Genomic DNA, 22,556 nt, shown 5'->3' on the forward strand with positions numbered 1-22,556 from the left:
TATATATATATATATGAATGAGATAATTTTCAAATAAGCAGAGACCATTTTGTTTAAAATGAACTTTCAAGTGTATTTCTGTAATAAAATAAATGGACAAATCTGCACAAATTTTAGGTATTATAAGGCATATAAAATCAAAATTTTCAATTCAAATGAGTTTTAATGCATATATAAAATAATAATGTGCTAAAAAAAAAAGAGATTCATTATTTTTTTAGCTTTAATATTTTCTGCATATTCTATGAAAAAAATAAATTGTTATTTTACATATTTTATTTATTAAAAAATCATTATAGCTTTAATATAGCTTTTTTATTAAGAAACATCTTTAATATAGCTTTGTTAAAAGAAATTTCTTTAATATAGCTTTTTTTTATAATCTAAAGTATAAAACTTTAATCAAATTATATAAAACTAAATTAAAAAAATTATAAATGCATAACAAATATCAAAATTAAAAATTATTTTAATTTCTTCTTTAGGATTTATATTTTATTAAATTAAAAAAAAACTATTTTATGGTAAAAACTTAAACAATATTTAAATTTTATATTTTTTATGTAATTTTAATGGGTGATTGACTTTTTTTGCCTCATATTTTTTGTCAGATTTCTTGTTTTTATAATCATAAGATAAAAACTTAAACAAAATTTATTTTTTATTTTGTTTTGTTTATTTATGTTTTTATTTTGCCCAGAGATTTTTTTTGTCGGCTTTCTTATTATCAAAATCCTAAAGGAAAATTTAAAATAAAATTTAATTTTGATATTTGTTATGTATTTAATATTTCTAACTGGTTTATTTTAGTATTATAAAATTTGTTCTATTATTGTTCTTAAGATTATTAAAAAAATGATATTTGATTAATTCTAAGTCATTACTTGTTAAGCCTAGATCATGCAACTCAATAAGTATTATACAAATTCTCTTAGGGGGTTTTATTGTTGCAATTATTTTGAAATTCGATGTATTCAAAATATTAAGTAAAATAAATCATGAATTTAAAATATTTTATGTTATTTGGTTACTTGTAAAAAAAATTTAGGAGTTTTTTTTTATTTTTTTGATTGGTTGCTTGCAAAGTAAAATCGATAATTGAAATACTACACCAACAGGCGACAGGCGGTGGCGGCTAGTGAGTATTGGTGGCGACAGTGGGTGGCTGTCAGTGGCGATGTGCGAAGCTACACACACACTGTGCATTTAGAATTTATCCAAATTGGATGAATTTCAAATATATTTAGGAGTTGTTTGGTTGCATGAAAAAACAATGCAGCATAAAATGAATATTTTGAAGTTATTTGGATTAATGTAAAAGCAACACATTATATCACTTTTTTTGTGTTTGGTTTGAAGTAAAATGAATGCAATATAAGAATAAAAAGATAGTGGTTGGTGGCCGACGTTTGTGGCAATGTGGACGGTGGCAGCGAGGGTGGTCGGTGGCAGCTGATAGTGGCGGGGGTAGTCAGCAACAGGTATGTGGCGATGGCGGGTGGGCAATTGGAATGAGTTTCTGGCGTATTTAGAACTCGGTCAAATCGGAGGAATTCTATATACACCAAAAATGAACTATGAGATGGATTTCAAAATGCACTAAAATTTTATACTATATTTATTTTATTTCAAATCAAATGTCAATATTTTCAAATCTCTATTTCTGAAAGACTTTACACTCCATTTAAGGTAACTAAACAACCTCTTAAATGCTCTAGATAGGAAATTTGATTTACACTACAATGACAAGGTTGGAACCTAGTTGGAACAAAGGTCAAATCAAGTTTAAATTACGTTCAAATAACTTTCAAAAGACTCATTTGGGGTATTTTGATTTAAAAAAAAATAAAATTGGAGCATATAAAGTCAAATTTTCTTATTTTTATATGAGATTTCTTTAGAAAGAAATTATTATATTGACTCAAATAAAACAAAGTTCTTCGATAAATATAAGTTGAGTAAAAAAATTTAATCTCTCTAAACGATTAAAACTGTATTCTTTCACTAATCTAGGAACAATTATTAGGTCCTCCGACCGGATGTAGCTCTACGTCCGGTCGGAGCTAAAATCGTGCCAAAAAATGAGAAATACCGAGCAATACCAAACAATAACAAGGAATACCATCATGTGAAGACCCAATACCGAATTATACCGAGCAATACCGAGTTTTTCCTAGAAAAAACTCGGTATTTTTTTGTCTAACTCGGTATTGCTCGGTATAGCTCGGTATTGGTCTTCACATAGCGGTATTCCTCGTTATCACCAAATAATACCTAGCAATACCGAGTTTTTTGGAGGAATTTTAGTGCCGACTGGATGTTCCTCTACGTCCGGTCAGAGGACCTAATAATTGTTCATAATCTAGAGCTTAAAAAAGGTGTGATTTTTTGTTGTTGTCGGACGTTCATAAAGAGCACAAACGAATTCATTTAAAATTGTGCGCCTTAAATTAATTTTAGTGTTGACTACAAACAAGAGTAGAGTGAAGAAGTTATGCTAACTAATCTTTTTTCCTTATTGATGAAATGAGTACACAAATTTTGATAGCTTGCAATGACTCTTATATTGTAGTTAAGAGTGCCAATATTTGACACAACAAGAAAATCAGACTCGTCATGACCCGAAAATTTCTAATTAGACCGAACCCGATATCAAAATGGGTGGAGTTCGAATTCCCGGATTAACATGACATAGTGGAGAAAAAGAATTCATATAGCCGACCACACATAGTGAGATAAAGGCTTAATGATGTTAATGGTCATGATGCAAAAGTTTGTTCATCTTATCTTATCAATGAGCAATTAGATATGTTACTCAACATTTTATTTAAATGCACATATAAGAACATATTTTATATCAATTTAGCATATATCTATCAAATCTAGCCATGATTATGAGTTGAATATCTAAATATACATGCCAATATAAACTTTTTTCCCAAAATTTCTCTCTCATTTTTATTTCTTGTATTTATAAACTTCCTAATTCAATGCTTAAAAATATATATATAATTTTTTAAGAAATGATAATATTAGCATCTATTAACAACTATAGAACTACTTATTAAAGATGGTTCTTTATAAGACCACAAAAAATATTATAATATATTATTATCAGATCATAGAAAAGGTTCATCAATCCAAATAAAATGTTTCATATCTCATTATGTTCCAAGTCAAATGGTAGCCCTTCGATAGGAGAAATTTTTATGTATGGAGTCCGGACAATACAACCGTCCGATTTACTAAGTAAACTCAATAAATACTACATAAAGACTACATAAATGCTAAATAAAAAATACTCAATAAAATTTTACTGAATATACTCAGTAAATACTACATAAATACTAAATAAAAAATACTCAATAAAAAATTTACTAAATATACTCAATAAACCGGCGGTTATTTCGAACTGGACTCCACACGTAACAAATCTTCATTCCATAGGAGCACGGTCTAATCACCTCTCTTCTATGGCCTTGCCTCTTCAGTGAGGCAAAACAAATGTGGGCCCAATATCAGTGGGTGGCCTCGCTAGATTCCGCTAATGGATTAGTTATACCACCAAGTGCTCCCTTTGAAGTGGTAGCAGGTAGATACTCCCGTTAACTAAAAAAGAAAAAATAAAGATCGGCTTACAAGATAGGTTGGCAAAGCTCCATTTTGTTATGACTTGAGCTCGACTCGTCTCATTTATTACCTATAAGATGTTGTGATTGGTTAACCAAACAAAAAAATAGTTCGCGACAACCATCATCTGACCACGGTTAAACCATCATCGTCAAATCCAAACCACACAGCTCTAGAACAAGGACTAGCATTTGGGAGGGGGCATAATCTTATGGTCCATTTGTCATCCTAATTACTTTATGCAACCATCCTGGTCAAAGAGTTCTTCCACTTCACATGGACAAGCTTTCCTGTTCTAAATCAAATCCAAAACACCTTATAATGGATTCCATGCTTGCCTCTCCCGTTTCATCCAGAAATTCATCAAAGGCTGATAATTACATCTAGAATTAGAAACTTATTTCAATATTAGGGTTCATTTGAAACAACTTTCTTATTGCTTTCTAGAGCAACTTTTTAAAACAAAAAATTCTAATTCAATTTTCTTTCAACTTAAAAGCTATTTTAGAAAATAGTAAAAAAGGTATTCTAAACGAAGCCTTAATGACTCAAAACAACAACATTAACAGCATCAAGTCTTTAACTCATTCCGTGGGATTGACAACATGAATCTGCTTTCTCCATTGTGTTCTATGAAGAGTCAAATTCTCTTTCAAATCTAATAAAAAATATCATTTTTAATATTTCTAACCAAATCTTTTTATATATATCTCTCCTCTTTTCTAACAAAAATACATATACATAAAACTTCTAATAATAATCAGATATAAATCATAAAGAATATGCACCAAATTCATAATTTTGGAGAAACAATCTTCTCCATTAACCAAGTTGAAACTCTACTAATTACTAAATCAGACTCAAAACCAATTTGAAAATCTACAAGAAATCAATGACTTGACTATAAATCTGTGAAGCAGGTTGCAATTTCAGTAATGTATTCAAGCATTCCATCAGAAACAAGCTCTTCAAACAGAGCTCAAGGAAAGGTTATAATCAAAATATTGATTTTACCCGCAAAAAACCAACAAGAAACAAATGATAATTGAGAACAATTCATATTCAACAGAAGATAAAATTCAAAGAGTGCAACTACAGAAAAGCATTCTTCTTACTAAGCAAAAATAACAAGATCTGACTCTGATTCAAAGGATAATAATAAGTTAAAAAGCTTCAGGAATATAAATTCAAATGACTGAAGTTCACTACTCATCTTCCTGGCTGCGTAGCCTGGCAAGCTTGTTGGTGACTACAATATCAAGCTGTGCTGCTCGCTCCACAATATCCTTGCGTTTTCGGGTTGAAACGTTGTGTGCAATCTCAGCACAGTATGTCCTGAATATATATAATCAATTCCCAATTAAGCTAAACAGGTACTATAAATATCAAGCTAAGGCATTGTTTGGGACGACTTTTTTACTGCTTCTTACAGCTTTTTAGTACAAAAGTTTTAATTTTTGTACTAAAAAGATGTTTTAAGAAACAGTAAAAAAACTGACCCAAACTAAGCCTAAGTTTTATTATTATTTTAGGAGTCTAACCTGTTGTGCATCAAAAGCAATTCCAGTTCGGAGACATTGTGAACTACAAACTTCTTGAACTTGTTTGGCAAAAAGTGGCGTGTTTTCTTATCAGAACCGTAGCCAATGTTGGGCATCAAAGTGCATCCTTTGAACTTTCTCCGCACACGAGAGTCGATACCTTTAGGCCTCCTCCAGTTTGGCTGTAGAAATGAGTATATAATAAATAAAGTATTAGATAGTCGCTGAAGCTTCCTCAAAAAATAATTCAAAGCTCTGTTTTGATTTTGATTTCAGTTGCTTTATAAAAATTTCAATTCTCAATTTCAACTTCATACAAATAGCATTGCTAGATTTGTAGAATTGCGACAACTACCAATGATTTTAAGGGATATATGGCCATTAGTATAAGGCCAAACTTAAGAAATCCAAGGAAAAAAATTAATAAGCTCAGAATCCATTTCAGTATAAATCAATCCAAAACAATTATAATCCTTTCCTGGCTAGGTAAAACACCTCACCTTACGCTACACCTTTAAAACATTATTGACTAGCAGCCAATGAGCATTTACATAAATAATATGATCAATTCATTAGATGCACAATTCTCAAATAGAAGTCTATATATGGGAGGAGCACTAATACTAAAGGTAAGGTGCGGAGCAAGGCGCTGACGTCGGCTCCATACTAGGTGAAACAAAGAAGTTTGAACCACCCGGCACTTAGTGATATTTCACAGGCTTCTGCCTTTGACTGGCCCACATCAAAAAGTCAACTCTTTCGAAGAAACCCACCCTGGGTAGCTAAGAGCTCTGTGTTCACTTACAACACAACTGATTCAAGACTTTGTTCCTACTCATGTGCTACTAGATAAGGCAAAAAAGTCTACCAACCAGAGATTTGAGACTTTGATTCTTGAAGATGAGTGACTAAGGAGCAGTAGTGAAGCATAAATACACTTGCAAGAAAAACAATCACAGGTGTGATATAAAATGGAAAAGTAAACTACTATAAAAATGTAGTGAAGCATAAATACACTTGCAAGAAAAACAATCACAGGTGATATAAAATGGAAAAGTAAACTAGTATAAAAATTAATCACAAAAAATAGAAAAAAAAATCCCAAATTTAGTGTAAAATATGGGTTTACTAAAAGTGCATCATTTTTCTTCCGTTCTACAAATCAAATCCAAAAAATGAGGATATAAATGAGAATACAAATTTTTGGGTTAAGATTAGGTTCATAAAATAGAGATGTGTTTCATAAGTACTATGATTAAAAAATATTGCTGATTTAAAAATAAATTTTATAAAATTACAATAATGATACAACAACAACAACATCATCATCATCATCAAGCCTTTGTCCCACTACGTGGGGTCGGCTACATGAATCATTTTTCTCCATCGTGTCCTGCTAAAAGTCAAATTCTCGTTTAAAACTAATAAAAAAAGACCATTTCTAATATTTTCTAACAAAGTCTTCTAAGGTCTACCTCTACCTATCTTAACATAAGTTAAATCTACTTTCCTAACCGGGTCATCGGAAGGCCACCGTTTTATGTGACCAAACCATCTAAGATGACTCTCTCTAATCTTATCTTCCACTAGTGCTACTCCAACCTTTTCATGTATATGCTCATTTCATCTCCTATCTCTAAGGGTAAAGCTACTCATCCACCTGAGTATCCTCATCTCTGCAACACTTAATTTAGTATTATGCTTCTCTTTTAATGGCCAACAAAATTGCAATAAAGATAAATTTATAAAATTGCAATTAATTAAATTATGCTGTATAGATCTAAAGGTTGGATGATAAAAAAGTAATTGATAGACAATAAGCTGGGAAGAAAAAAGAATTCCGATAGATCTATAGCAAAACTACCAATAAAGGATTGAGGGATGATAACATTGGAAGGATGATGAGAGTAAAAATTAATGAAAAGAAGACTTTAGATAATATACTTATGTAATTTGGAAATGATTAATAAAGGCAGATAATGCATCCAAAAATTAGTTGGATGAACAAAAAAGACATTTGAAAATTATACCCAAAAAATCTACGCAAAATAGTTTTAACACTTCATATGACACTAAACAGAGAGAAATGGTTTATAAAGCTTGAGCAATAAGAAATTAGAAAGCTGACCCGTACGTTGTGGGGGGGGGGAGAACAATGCTAATGATGATCAAAACAACTTAAATTTATAAAATTTCATTTTTTATCAATATCATATCAAAATTAACAAAAAAAATATCACAGGTAATTAAACAAAGATTCAAGGAAACCAAGATGAAAACCAAAAATTACGCGAATAGGATGGATTTACTAAAAGTGCACATTTCTGAGAAAATTTTTAAGAAGGATCATTTTTTTTAAGAATTAAATGAGAGGAAAGTAATTAAAAAAATAAATGAAAAAAAAGTAAAATAGAAGTAGTATTTATCCAAAAACCTGAAATATTTTTGCAATTTCTGTAAAAATAAGAAAATAATTTGCATTTAAAAAAAAAAGTGTTTTCCAAAGAAAACTCAAATTTCTTTTTCGTTTACAAACAAAACACAAATTTCACCCTAAAGTGTTTTTTCGATGTTGCTGAATGCCAATAGTCAAAAAATAATAATAAGACCTACAGATAAATTTTATTTACAAATTATTTAAGTTAATTAATTTTGATATTAAATTTAGAAAATTATTTGACAAATTTTATTTCAAATTAAATTAAAACAATTGATTCAATTTTGAAAGACTCAAGATATAATTAAATTTAATGATGAAATGATGAATTTATTTATCTTTAATTTGAATAATATTTAAAAATATAATTAAGATCATTATGATATATGGATCTAATTGTTGGGCAATAAAGTTATTGACAAACAAGATAATCATGAAAGAGCTAAGAAAATTAAGAATTTAAGATAGATATGCATGAGCAAAACTAGCAAGGCAATACTAATGGAAGATTACATCCACAAGGTGATGGACGGGTGATTTGGTAATGAACAACAAAGTTAGAAGATGTACTAATATTATGAGTGAATAAAATTACAATTGACTTAAATGAGAAACTAAGATTAAAAAAATTGTGAAAAAAATTTGTGTAAAATAATTGACTCCTCATGCGGCACTAAACAAGGAAAATGGAGAATAAAGATTTATAAAGTTGATTGTCTGGTAGGGATAAGAATGATGATAATCAATTGATTTAATACAAAATTTCATTGAATTCATAGAGGTTCATATCATTTCAATATAAAAAAATTTTTGCTAGTAGAAAAAAGCACCCCCGACCATTGTAATTTTCACAATGAATGTTGTATTTATCCCAACATTGGACGATAACTAAGTCATAGATATACAAGTTAATCTCGAAAGAACTAAGTAAAGATGTATAAACATTAATAAAACCAAGAAAAATAGATTGAGGGATCATTACATCGAAGAGGCGATGGAAACAACAATTATTGAAATCAAGATATTGAGAAATATACTTAGGTACGTTGCAAATGTACTACAGAAATAGAAGGTGAACCAACATTATGAATGTATAAAATTAAAGTTTAAGTAAGGCATTAGATAGAATGGTGTAAAAGATATAACTTGGATTAAAAACTATGTGCAAGCTCATGAATAGAGTTCATTCCACAAATATCATTAAATCTATATATGGTCATATCCTTTCAAAATTATAAAATATCTGCCAGGGAAAAAAGTCCCCCCAAGCTAACTACAAGCGATTATTATTGAATAAAAATTCACTTATCTTTATGTTAGTTTTTTTATTTTTATAAATATATAGGCATCTATTTCTAACCTGTTAGCAAAAAACTGACCAAAACTCATACCTAAATATGTTTAATTTGTCATGCATATCTAGCAAATCCCATCATAAAACACATTACAAAAGTTATATCAATATCAATATAAAAATTCCCATTATAAATCCTCATAAACGCTCCATGTTAGGAACGGAAAATCAGGTCACACATTTGAATTGCTTATAAAAGGGCATTCAAGAGACAAATAGGTCATCTTAAAGGGCTTTCCAAATGAAACGTGGTGCATTACTTACTTGTGTGTGTGTGTGGAGAGGGGGGGGGGAGGGGGGCCTTTCAGACCAACTAAGGCAGCCTAAATTCCCAACCAATAGACCAAGGTGACCTATGTGTATTACTTACTTCCAAACTAGCATACTCAGAATCTTATGATGAATGTGTCCTAACTAAAATTCATCTAAAAAGGCATATTTTTTCATTGTTAATCATCCCTTTTCAATGAAGTGCAGAAGCAAAATCTTTCAGCATTTTGTTGGAGAATGCATGAAAAAGGGCTTAGAATCAATCGAGTTCAACTCTTTATTATCTACGCTCATCAAACAAGTATGTTATTGTAAGAACAACTAATCAAAAGAGAAAAAAGAGAATCTGCAAGGTACTTTTTGAGCTGGAAGATTAAAACTAGAACAATGAACTCAATATGTTGCATGTGAACCGAAAGGGCTTTCCAAGACCATGATAAGAAATTGCGAATCCAAAAATATAAGTAGACAAAAAATGATCCACTAATAATCACAAAAGACTCCCCATTGCTCTAACTTTTCAAAAATAGATTAACTGATCAGTAAAGTGAAACGCATCCATCTGAAGCAACAAAATCAACTTATTCAAACTAAATAAAGAAAAATATGAATAAAAATTTCACCTTCACGCAGATCTTGCGATCGCTCTGGGGCCTCTTAAACTTCTTCACACGCTTCTTCACGATCTTCCTGTTGAGCAGCGGAACCGCCATTTCTGAACAAAAATCAAGTAATGAAGCATCAGGAAAAACTAAACAAACGATTTGCGCTTCGGAAAAACGAAAGAACCCTCTTATTTGTACAACCAAAAGGATACCTTCAAAGGATTAAGAAAAATCCGTGAAAAAGTGAATAACTGCAAGCATAGAAGAAGAAATAAATAAGATTGAGGCCTTCAAACCCTAGTAAAGCGATAGAGCAGAAGATGGAAGTATATCCTTACGGCTGCTCCAACCGCGCGCCGGTGTCGAAGAATGTTCTTTAGGGTTTGCAGAATATATATAACTCAGGAAGTGGTGACACGATTAGGGCATCAGACACCGTCCAATCGGTTCACAGCCAACGGTCAGATCCTTGCCATGTAGAGTGCGAAGAGATAGATAAGCCCTTCCTTGGGATTTTTTTCTTTTAATTTTTTTAAATTTTTATGTTTTAACAAATTTAATAATCATAATTTAGAGTTATCACTTAATGCTAACTCCCAAATCCTTAATAACAATTATAAGACTTTTAAGATTGATAACAACATTTAGACTTCGTTTGGGACGACTTTCTTACTGCTTCTTAAAACAATTTTTTAGTATACTAAAAAGCTGCTTTAAAAAATAATAAGAAAGTCGTCCCAAACGAAGTTTTAGTCACAAATCTAATTGTAAAAGTTTAACATTGCAATTGTGAATGACATAAAGTTATTACTTTTTCTAAATCACCTTTAGTTCAAATAGCAAAAATAACTATAGATATTATTTAGTATTTGATTAGCTAATATATATAATGATATATTATATTATTAGGAGATATTAATTATTTGGTTTATTGGCATCTTCAAATAATGATTTATAAATGATAAATATATACATGAAACGTCTAAAAATCAAATGTCTTAGATATATATAAAATGTATTATTCTCATTAGATTGTTAAGATGATAGTCTGACTCAATCTTTATCGTCCAATCAATACATGTGGGATTAGATGACAGCGTGCAATATAAGCCATCAATGTATTTCACTTCAATCAGAGTTGATTGGAGGGTTTTTTCTCGATCTAATGGATCAAGACGGATAAGAGCATCAAGAGAAGGAATTCAATAGTTTGATTTTCTTAGGATTGGGATTTGCTTCACAATGTATGGAACTCAAAAATTGGATTAGGGCTAGTTTCACATATATGTTTTAAGTGTCTTGAAACAAATTAGTTGTTGCAGGAGCTTTATTTGGCTATGATGAGTATTGTTGATTAAGATTACAAAATGAGAAACCAAACATGTGAAAATTCATACTACTGAAGAGCTTGGGATTTCTTGGCTATTTCAGTAGTATGAAGTCTCACGTGTTCTACAAGCTAGACACATCATCACCAGTTAATGGGAAAAATACATCCTTGGCGTATAGAAGAAGCCAAGAACGAAATCGCACTCTACGTGTGGCTGAAGCCGAGTAATAGAGAATGAATCATACATCAAGCAAAAGTTAGAAAACATAAACAAAACAAGAAACTCTTAACACAAGCATGTAGAGGATGAAGTAGATGTATTATTCACTTGTCAAGTCTTATTGTTACATCTTTTTAACCACTATTTTTACATAAATTACAGAAAAAAAGGTACTAATGGCTATTCTAGGCTACACAAGAAAAGTCTCAAGAAAGTACACATATAACCATTTCAGTTTTTTATCCTAAAGCAAAAAATTAAACTCACAGCTTTAAAACTCAATTAAGTTGGACCACAAAAGCTAAAAATCTTCACCTTGATTCAAATTTGATGAATGATTCAAATCTACACAATTAACTAAATTCAAACAGTTATTGAGCAAGCATTTTGTCAAATTGCATCAGAAGAAATTGCATTTCTTCTGATGCAATTTTCTCCACTTGAACTTCTCAAACTGAAATGATATCTCTAATGAAGTATAGCTTTATATTTATATGCTTAGATCTTTCATGAAAAATAGGATTTTTAGCATCAGCCAGTCCAAACTTGTGCATCATGATCTTCATGTATGCAGCTTATGAAAGAAAGAGTTTACAGTCATACCTATTTCTTGTAATTTGAATTCCCAGAATTATGCTAGCCATCCCCATGTCCTTCATCTCAAACTAGGATGAAAATTGATCATTCAACCAATCAATTTCAACTCTGGATTTGCTTGCTATCAACATATAATCTCAACTCTGAAACCTTTAACACCTTTAGGGTATCCAAGGAATATAAACACTTAACTTCCCTTTGTTGAAATTTATCTTGATTTATATATGCATAAGTAGCACATCTAAAAGCCTCAATCTGTTTTAATTTGGAGCATGTCCAGTCCACTATTCCATGGGGGTTATGAATTTTATTGTTGATGAGGTGATCTAAGTCAATATTTGACACGACTCGAAAAAACCTAACTCGAACCGGACCCAAAAATTTCAAGTTAGGGTCAACCTAGACCCAAAACGGGTTGGGTTCAGGTTTAACAAATCGACCCATTTGAAAATTGACTCGTAAACCCATTTTTGACCCAAACACCCGAGATTGACCCATTTCTGGCCCAAAAATTCAAGAACAATCAATTTTTTAACCAAAAAACTAGCAATTTTTGGTTGGCCCCGGGTCATTCGGGTTGTGTTGGGTTGACCCAGACCCGAAGGCATCGGGTTCGGGTCTGAAAAATTCATTCATTTGCAAAAATGGGTCGGGTTCTAACTGACCCAAATATTATCGGGTCAGTTCCGGATTTGACCCAAACTCGACCCGTGACCCAAAATTGACACCCCTACTTAATAGTTTCTCCCCAAAACTCCCTTTAGACCAGCATTATTCAACATGCACCTAACTCTTTCAAGTTAGGTCTTGTTTATTCGTTCAACAAGCCAATTTTGTTGTGGCATGCAAACAACCTTCATATGTCTAGAAATTACTTCTATCTTATAATAATGATCAAATGCATTGGAACAGAATTCAAACCCATTATCAGTACATAGCTTCTTTACTCTCCTTTATATTTCATTCTCTGTAACTACTTTCCACTGAATGAAAGTCTCAATAGCTTGATCTTTAGTTTTCAAACAATTGACCCAAACCTTCCTTGAGTAATCGTCAATGATTAACATAAAATACCTTGCTCTACCCATAATTGCAATCCTTGATGGCCCCCAAAGATCACTACACATATAATCCAAGACACTCTTGGTGATATCTCTTATTGTTTGAAACCTTACTATGTTGCTTTTGCCCAAATACAGCTTTCATAGAATTCCAATTTGCATATCTCATCACCACAGAGTAGATTTTGTTTTCTTAGCTCATCCAAATCACGCTTATTGATGTGGCCTAATCTTAGATGCCAGAGTTTAATTTGGTTGGCATCATCTGTCACAACATAAGTTGTTTAATTTGTTTGGTCATGGTTTTTCCATGCAATGAGTACAAACCATTAACCAATGACCCCTTCATTACAACCATTGCTCCCTTGCTTACTTAAACCAATCCTTTATCAATCTTTATATTACATCCAAGAGTATCCAACAGCCAAACCAATACTAAATTCCTTTTCAGCTTAGGAACAAATCTCAATCCTTGCAAATATCTGATATAACTAGGGGTGTCAATTTCGGGTCACAGGTCGGGTTCGGGTTTAACCCGGAACTGACTCGGCACTATTCGTGTCAACAAAAAACTAACCCATTTTCGAACCCGAACTTGACCCGCTTCGGGTCCGAGTTAACCTGACATGACCCGAGTGACCTAGGACCGACCAGAAATTGTTGGTTTTCGAGTCTAAAAATTGGTCAATCTCCGATTTTTTAGTCAAAATCGGGTCAATCGCATGTTTCCAGGTCAAAAAAGGATTTTTGGGTCAAAAACAGGTCAACATTGGGTCAATTTGGGTTATTGGGCCAACTCAAACTTGACTCGATTTTTGAAACAAGTCGATTTGCTAAATCCAAACCCAACACATTTTGGATGTGGGTTGATCCAAGCCTGAAATTTTTGGGTCGAGTTTGAGTCGGATTTTCGAGTCGTGTCAAATATTGACACCCCTAGATAACCATCAAACATGCTGATTGCAACAACCCCTTCTCCCATGACTTTGCAACCTTTGTTGTCTCCTAACAAAAGCATTTCACCATCTTCCTTCTTGAGGTTTTGAAACCAACCTTCATTTGGTATCTTGTGAAAAGTACAGTTGGAATCAATTATCCATTCATCTTTTGAGCATTTTGCTGAAAAAATCACCACCTTAAAGGATTCATATCCATTTGATTCAACTGCAGCAGTTGCTTTGCCTTCATCTTTTGATATCTTTCTAAGCCAAATCTTCCTCTATGGACAATCCTTCTTGAAGTGTCATTTGTTGTGACAATGGAAACACTTTCTTGGGTTCTTGGATTACAATCTTGATCTTCTATGATAGTTATTACTCAATTTGGCATCTCTTAACTTAGCTCTTCCTCTAGCCAACAAGATATATCTATTCTTGTCCTCCTTGGTTTTCAATTTGCACTAAATTTGTTTTGAAATCAACACCGTTTTCACCTCAATCATCATTAAGGTCTTCTTTCCATACAACATCATGTCCCCTATATGTTCGTAAGACTTCGGCAAAGAGCTTAGTAGAATGATTCCTTGGTCTTCCTCTTTAATCTTCTCATCCACGTTCTTAAGATCTAGTATGAACTTATTGAACTCATCCATGCGCTTCCTCGGATCCTTAGATTCAGGAATTGCGAGAGCCATGATGAGTTCAATAAGATCTGCGATCGGCGTAGATAGAGGCTAGATTTGGGATTGTTGGATGATCTTATGGAACGAAGATGCGATTGGGAAATATAAATGAGGTTGTATTAGATCAGGCATGCAGTTTGGCGTCGACACGATTGGGCAGGATAATTTAAAATATTTATAGAACACAAAAATAATACATAATAACTATCATCATCAACACCAATTACAAGAATTCTTTATGAATCATTCATTTATTATTATTATTATAGTTTGAAGGCAAATTATACTTTCTTTTGTTTGTTATATTCTTATAAGAAATTCGTCAATTCTAAAAATGATCTCGTCCTATATAGGCGACTACGCTCTATGAACTCATACCAAGTTGGTGATCAGTATGACTTATCAAGCCAGTCGATCTTAGCGACTACTTCAGTAGATGATTATTTATCAGCTATTTAGCTATTTGTCCACCTATGCAAGCCAAGCAGTGACTTCTTATGCCCTCCACCGACAACTTTATCAAGTCAGACATTCTAATTAGGCTACACAACTATTATATTTTTTTATTTTATGTATAGCCATGCATGTAGCTGATTCTATAATTTGAATTTATCAAATAAAAAAGTTGATATTTTTAATACTAAAATATTCCCAAAAATAAATCTCTAGTGCCTTTAACATGGCATGGGACCCATCTTCTAGGGCATCTATCTTTTATCATAGATGTCCAAACAAATACAAGGCAGAAGCTTAGCATGTGATTGTAGCCTTGTTGAGTCCAAAGCTAAGGACCACTATCCCCTCATGTGATCCTTCTTCACAACCTATTAATTCCCTTCTTCTTAATTGCATGATCTCTCTCTATCAGAGTACTAAGAGAGGCTTTTGTGGTTCAGCTTTCTCATTCTTGCCTGGAAATTTTGTCTGGTTTTGAGGTAGTTGTGCTGTATTCAATTTTTTTTATAATATTGATTTTTCATCACATTATGGCCCCTTTCAGTCTCATATAGAAAAATAAAATGTAAATTTAATAATTGGAAAATATATTTATTAAATAATTTCATTTATAATTATAAAAATATAAACTCTAATCTTCTACTTGTAAAATATTTCATATTTCTATAAGTTTTAATTTTGAGGCATGCTTCCCATTAGGGGTGCAAACGAGTCCAGTCGAGCTTGAGTCGTCACCCCTGGTTTGAGCTCAAGCTAGCTCGATCATGAGCCGACTCAATTTTTTTATTAAAGAGAGAAAATTGATTATTTGATATAAGGAAGCCTGCTATAGTTTTTAAATATTTGTACTTAAACTCCTGTATGATAATATATTTTAAGTGTATTTTACATCAATGTTTTAAATGAGTCAGCTCACGAACTAATGAGACGAGTCGAGATTAGCTCAAACTTAGCTCATTGAGCCTGATTCACGAGTTCTTGATCGAGTTGAGCCCGAACTGGCTCACGAGTTTGCTTGATCTCCCACTAATACCCCTACTTCCCTATAAATCACATGGCTATCAAATTTCAATTATTATCTTCTTTTATTTTTGGAGATTTATTTGATAATAAAGCCTGGTGATAAAATTGATTCACTAGAGGACAAAATATACAATTGCTTGCTGTAGATAGATTCGGGAGAGCTTGTGGTCCACAATGTAAAATAGGTATTTATATTGGTGATATTTTGAAAATAATCAATTATAATTTTTTCTAGTAAAAGATTAGAGTTTATATTTTTGTCTTATTTGGTCTTAGTAAGGCTCTCCAACACTATAGTACATCTTCTTCATCACATTGTGAAACATGTGATAAAGTCAAATTAACAATGAACAAAGTTAAATTTATTTTTAACTCTCTCTCTCTCTCTCTCTTCTGTCTCTATATGTGTTAGAAAATTTCAAAGTAGAGAGAGCGCGTAATATTTTAGCTTTATATAAAAATCTAACATGTAAAAATTGATGTTTTAAGTTATAACGGAGTTTTTTACGTGAAAAACTTTCCAACAATGCTTCGGGTCCTTGATTTGGACTCATTTGGGCTCGGATTGAGTCGAATTTGCTTTCGTTGGGTTTGTATTTCCGAGACACTTAGTTTGACTATAAGTTTACTTAAATCGGAGTTCAGGAGATACTAGATTTAATTTTTAAAGTTTCCGGCTTGATTTTTGCCTCTAGATTCGTGCCCGATCAAGATAATTTTTTGATGATATATCACTACTATATAATTGTAAATACAAGAATTCGCTCTTTTCCACAAATAAAAACTTAGTGATTATATGATTGAGAATAATTATATATGTCTCCCATTATAGGTATTAGTACATAGGTTCGATTTCTACCGGTGGAGATAAAAATTTAATAATGGGGTTGAATGTTATTAGTGTGGCGATAATAATCGGATAATAGTAGTCAGGCTATGGTGATGATGATTGTTGATGGTGGTCGTTGGTGATGATGACAATCGAATATAATAGAATTTTTTAGCTTTCTTAGTTCCCAAACCTCTTTCACTTAGAAAATGAGTTCTTTTATAGCTTTTTTGAGAGGAATACTTTGATAATTTTGGCCAAGTCTAAAATATCTATCAAATGGATCATATTGGAGTGCTTTAATTATGTCATAATCAAAGGATCTTGAGTTCATTGAAGTTATCTTATCTAGATGCTAAATTTGATTATAAACATACAATATTTGAAGACTATTTGATCCCTCAGTTAATGTCCTGAAACTTCCAATTGTGATTTAAGTGCTTGATTTGGGTTCCTATGACTTCTATAGACCTTTGATATACAAAATATTTGTGATATTGTTTGCTCTTGAGAAAATGAATATTGACACAAAAATGAGAACATATCATCATTGTTTTATGGAAACCCTAAATTTGATCCTTACATCTCTTTAAATTTTATTTTGCTTCTACAAAGTTTGGTTCTATGTTATGGCACTAAATTGCTCACATGGATATGAAGATTGTGCTATCACTAATAGGGGTGTCAATTATTGACCCGACCCGATAACTCGACCCGAACCTGATCCGAAAAATCTGGGTTTGGGTCGACCCGTTTAACAAACGGGTCGGGTCCGGGTCTCAACTTTTGACCCGTTTAAAAAACGGGTCGGGTCCGGGTCAACCCGGTAACTCGAAATTGACCCGGAATTGACCCGTTAACCCGCTCATTTTTAGCTTTTCCCGCTTCAGATTGGGCTAGTCGGTCACGTCGCGTCGTCGCATGGCTTAGTCGGTCACGTCGCCTGGTCTAGTCGCCTGGTCACGTCGTCTGACACTTTGGACGCGTCAACACCTCGCGGATCGCGGTCCTCGACTCCTCGCCGCACTGCCTCAGGCCCTCAGCGGCTTAGCCAGTGAGCCGGTCAACCCAGGCGCAGTCGCGTGACTCTCGCAGGCAGTTCCTACGGAGTGCGGGCTGCGTCTGCCGTCCGGCGTGCAATCCATTCAACATCTCGTCACGGACGGAGACGGACTCACTGCATAGGCGCTCGCGCTGGCAGCTGCCGCACCGACCGACGATCGCCTACCTCCGTGCAGCCAGCATCTCCGGCACCACCTCACAGTCGTCGTCTCGCCACGTTTTTTAATCAAACGGGTCCGCGGGTCAGGTCGGGTCAACCCGAGAATCTGTGCGGGTCGGGTCCGGGTTTAATTTTCTGACCCACTTAGCTAAACATAAGGGTTGAGTTCGGGTTGACTCGTTTATATCCGGGTCAAGTCGGGTTCGACCCGAACCCTACCCGTCGACCCAAATTGACACACCTAATCACTAACATTTTTAATTGACTATAAATTTGTTTTTTAGACTTGATGATAATAATTCGTTAAGAATCTTAATCAATCATCCATGAAGAACTCATGGTTTTGAAAACTTTGAAGAGGCATATTAAGTTTTCTTATCAAATATTTTGTTTATTGCGCCCACCACCATAATACCTAGGTTCATCGTCGTCGATCTATCTTCCATTCCTATTGACTAGATCGATCGAGTAGAAAATGCTTAGGGTTTCATATTTATAGTTACTAATTATGCTCAAGCCCTTTTGGGGTCTCATAAATTAATTAAATTGAAATTAAAATAATGAAATAATTAAAATTAAAAAAAATAAAATGATAAAATAATTAAATAGAAATGAATTATCACCCATTTATTTCACCTATAAAAAATTAAATGCAAAATTACTTTTATTTTATTCAATCAATGATAAATTGAATTATTATTTTCTGTGAGTATATTATGTGAAAATAATGACTTCAAAATTTTTTCTTTACTTTTTTTTACTAAATAGAAAAAAAAAATAATTTATCAAATTTACTAATAATTACATCAGACTTATCATAAAGTGATTTTCATTAATCGAGAAAACTGATACAGTCAGAAATAGACAGAGCTTTGCTCCATTGATACATGCCATTGATTGCTCCTTCGATGAAACTTCTGCAATCGCTTTGTCAAGTAAATGAAAGGCAGGAATGCATTAAATATTGCAGACAATTGGTGTAAATTTTGGAGCTGCTGTAGGTTTCATTGTGAATTGATGGCTATGTTTAGTTGGAGTTGCTGCAGATTTCAGTGTGTATTGATTGTAAAGAACTATGATCGATCTTAATGTTTCAAGTACAATATAAGATGGTTTCTACTTGGTGATGTCAAAATCTGATAAGACCTAAACTTGATTCGGATCCGATCCGAAAAATTTCGGGTTCGGGTCAATCCATTTACTATACGGGTCGGATTTTAGTTGATTTGGAAACCCGAAATCAACTCGATTTGACTTTTGAAATTCGATTTCTTGTCGTCCCGCATTTGTCGGCCTGTCACGTCGCTGTCTGCGATCTGCAGCGTCAAGCGCACCCATCACTGTGTCAACTGTCAGTCTCGGACGAGACCGTCGCTACATTTGCCGTCTAGTCACGATACCGTCACTCTGTTCGTCGTCTAGTCTGGTGGACTCCATCGGCCATCGCTGCCGTGCCTCACGGACGCACGACACGCACTCGCAGGCAGACTTTGCAACGACACCGACATCGCATTGCACTCCCGTTTTTTGAATCAAACCGGCCTGCGGGTCATGTCGGGTCGCGCCGGTAACTCGTGCGTGTCGAGTTCGGGTAGAAATACCTGACCTGTTTAGACCCGGGTCAACTCGGATTTGACCTGAACCCGATCTGTCGACCCGCTTTGACACCCCTATTTCTATCCATTCAAAAAAAAAAAAAAAAAAAAAAACTTCTTGATATAGTCCCATAAGCATATCGTCGGTCTCATCGCCTTTTGCCGTTGCACTTTACATGCTACCGATCGCCACTGACCCCCTACCCTTTCGCCAATATGAGTCTTCCTTGATGTGCCGACGGTCCCATGTGATGAACTTTGAAATGCAGAATATAAATATGTTGCAGCACTTGTTGCATTGTTATTAATGTAGATCTCCGACCTCAACTCTTCATTTCTTTATATTTACTCGCTGCCTGTCTCGACACCCATAATGAGCGAGATCTCATTGTTGCATTTGATTTCTCTTTTTCCTCTTTCACTCATCGTTGATTCCATCGAAATTCTTCTGCGACTTCCTCATGTCTTTATCGTTTGATACGATCCAGGTTGCGACATATCCGTCTCTGTTATGATTTCGTATTAAAGTTTAGATGTTAAACATGTAAATGTTAAAATTTTGAATGTTATGCATTACTATTGAAAAAAAAATTGAATCCATTCGTATTTATATGGAATTCATATTTCTGCCCTCAAAATATAAAAAAAAAAATAAAAATTACTGCCAATGGCACAAGGAATCGAATCTGCAGGATAGAACAGCAGCTCTGTAAACTAAAGAAGATTGCCACTGCATACAATAAGGACCAGACAAGTTTTCAGTTTTATCTTTATAACCCCTTTGACTAACGGCACTATTTCATAGTAGTAAATCCTTTTGGAGCAATGTGTATGTATGTTGAGAGAATAGTGAAAGAGAGTCATAAATTTCTTAAACTTTTTAGCTAATTTCCCACACAATGAGAAAATACGCAGCTCATTTTGGTCTGCTGGTTGGGAGCTTGGTTGGGAGCTTAGGCCTCCCAACCAAGAGGTCTTGAATTCGAGCCTTGTGTATGCGTTGTGTGTGTGAGTCTGTCTTAATTGACTTAAATATCCTAAAAAAATAGAAGGATAAAATAATTTTTTTGAAAACTTTGATGAATATTATAAATATTTTAGTCTTGAGAAGTTGAACAATAAAATTTTGAAAATTATCGTACGTTAGTATATCTGATTATAAAGATAGTTTTTCAGTATAAAATTTTCTCAAAATTAGCAAAAAATTTATCTATTTTTGTAATATCCATTGTATTAAAATTAAAGATAAATATAAGAGATAAATAGAGATGGAGAAAGAGAGGTGGGAAAGAGCTGAAAAACAGATAAAGGAAAATTCTACAAAGCTTCGTTTGGGACAGCTTTCTTCATGCTTCTTAAAGCGGCTAAAATTTTTGTACTAGAAAATCGCTTTAAGAAGCAGGAAGAAAATCGTCTCAAACGAAACCTTAATGATAAGATTTATATAAAGCTTTTATCAATCTATCAGTGACGAGCAAAGCACCAAAAAGGAAACAAGAACATATATAATTTTGAAAAACCATATATGTTTATATGATTGCAAAACCTTCTCAAACAACTAAACAATCTAACAAAACATCAGTGCAAAACTACAACTTAATCACTCTCATTAAATTACGAACATCTCCCTCTTTCTCTCTCTCAAAAACTCACTACTCTCTCTCTTAACTTTCCTTTATCTCTCTTCCACTCTACTTTCTTTCATGAACCTTGTTAAGCTCACCTATGGCAGACACAGAGGTACCTGTAAGAAGTGTTCATGGGATCATTCGCGTCGACGGGCACCTGCTCTGCCTGGCATTTGAACCTGCAGCCTCTGCACTCATTGTAAGTACAGTGTGGAGCTATGGAACCTATCAGAAGCCTTCTTGCACCACCACTGCTCTTCTCCTTCAGTTCCCAACTACTCCTTTCTCTTCTTGTATCCTATGAAATCATACACTAGTAAACATAAAAGAAAGAAAGAAAGAAAAAAATATCTACTGAAGTCAATTAACCTCTGGTTGAAGTTGAAGCGCATCCACAGCAAGAGCTGCAAATTAGAATGAAAATACTGTAAAATTCAAGCTAAGGTAAAGAGAAAGACTACAAAAAGAAGATTTGATTGGGAGAAAAGAGAGACCTTGGTGTTGTGAGGCTTCTAAGAGAGTAAAGGAGAAGAAGAGGTAGAGAATGAGGAAGGAGAGGAAGATGAAGAGGGGTTTCATAGCTGTTGTTTAAGTGGTATAATGGAGAAAAAGATGGGAATGAGTGTAGGGATGTGGGAGGAAAGTATGGAGGCAAAATATAGAGGTAGGGGTTGTGGGAGGGGAATTGCTTTATCCTTGAAAGGTTACTTTTAATTGACTGAAGTACCCATCAATATTTTTTTTTATTTTTTATATTTTTGGTCTAGCTTTTATGTTTATTTTAATTTAAATTTTGAATTTAGATAAGGTTGCATTTCCTAGTTTGTTCTTCTCCATTCATATTACTTTTATTATTTTAATAAATTTTAAAGGGAATTTTTGGACAACACATTCTGTTTTCATGAACTTCTAACTGTTTGATTTGAAGAATTGAATGAGAGGAAATTCAGAAGAAATTTTAATGAAATTTGTTTTCAACTATTTTTTACTCACATAATAAACAAAACTTTAAATAACATAAAAAATAATACTTCTTAAACCTCATCATTAGGATTCCATTATGGAACTCGTCATCTTTCGCATGTTATTGGTCTTGTCACTCTACACTAGCAAGATCCTGTCGCCCTTCGCCGGTGC

The 22,556-nt window shown here is 33.4% G+C and overlaps 2 protein-coding genes across 3 annotated transcripts; both read right to left on the bottom strand.

Moving 5' to 3' along the window:
- Positions 1-4,620: 4,620 nt before the first annotated feature.
- LOC110101001 (60S ribosomal protein L32-1) lies at positions 4,621-10,288 on the bottom strand. Of its 2 annotated transcripts, XM_020828736.2 has the most exons (5): positions 10,176-10,288; positions 10,050-10,088; positions 9,856-9,947; positions 5,172-5,353; positions 4,621-4,965 (listed from the first exon to the last, which is right to left on the bottom strand). In XM_020828736.2, exons 3-5 carry the CDS (start codon positions 9,943-9,945, stop codon positions 4,836-4,838), a joined length of 402 nt encoding a protein of 133 aa, XP_020684395.1. In that variant the 5' UTR covers positions 9,946-9,947; positions 10,050-10,088; positions 10,176-10,288; the 3' UTR covers positions 4,621-4,835. The 2 variants fall into 2 exon arrangements, with proteins under 2 accessions (XP_020684395.1, XP_020684396.1); XM_020828737.2 differs by lacking the exons at positions 10,050-10,088; positions 10,176-10,288 and adding an exon at positions 10,134-10,171.
- Positions 10,289-21,280: 10,992 nt separating this feature from the next.
- On the bottom strand, positions 21,281-22,102 carry LOC110101028 (EPIDERMAL PATTERNING FACTOR-like protein 9). Its single transcript, XM_020828794.2, has 3 exons — positions 21,914-22,102; positions 21,789-21,823; positions 21,281-21,717 (listed from the first exon to the last, which is right to left on the bottom strand). The coding sequence occupies exons 1-3, from the start codon at positions 21,996-21,998 to the stop codon at positions 21,511-21,513; spliced, it is 327 nt and encodes a 108-aa protein (XP_020684453.1). The 5' UTR covers positions 21,999-22,102; the 3' UTR covers positions 21,281-21,510.
- Between the last annotated feature and the right edge of the window lie 454 nt (positions 22,103-22,556).

This window comes from Dendrobium catenatum, unplaced genomic scaffold, assembly GCF_001605985.2.
Source record: "Dendrobium catenatum unplaced genomic scaffold, ASM160598v2 fragScaff_scaffold_989, whole genome shotgun sequence".
NCBI classification, from domain to species: Eukaryota; Viridiplantae; Streptophyta; class Magnoliopsida; order Asparagales; family Orchidaceae; genus Dendrobium; species Dendrobium catenatum.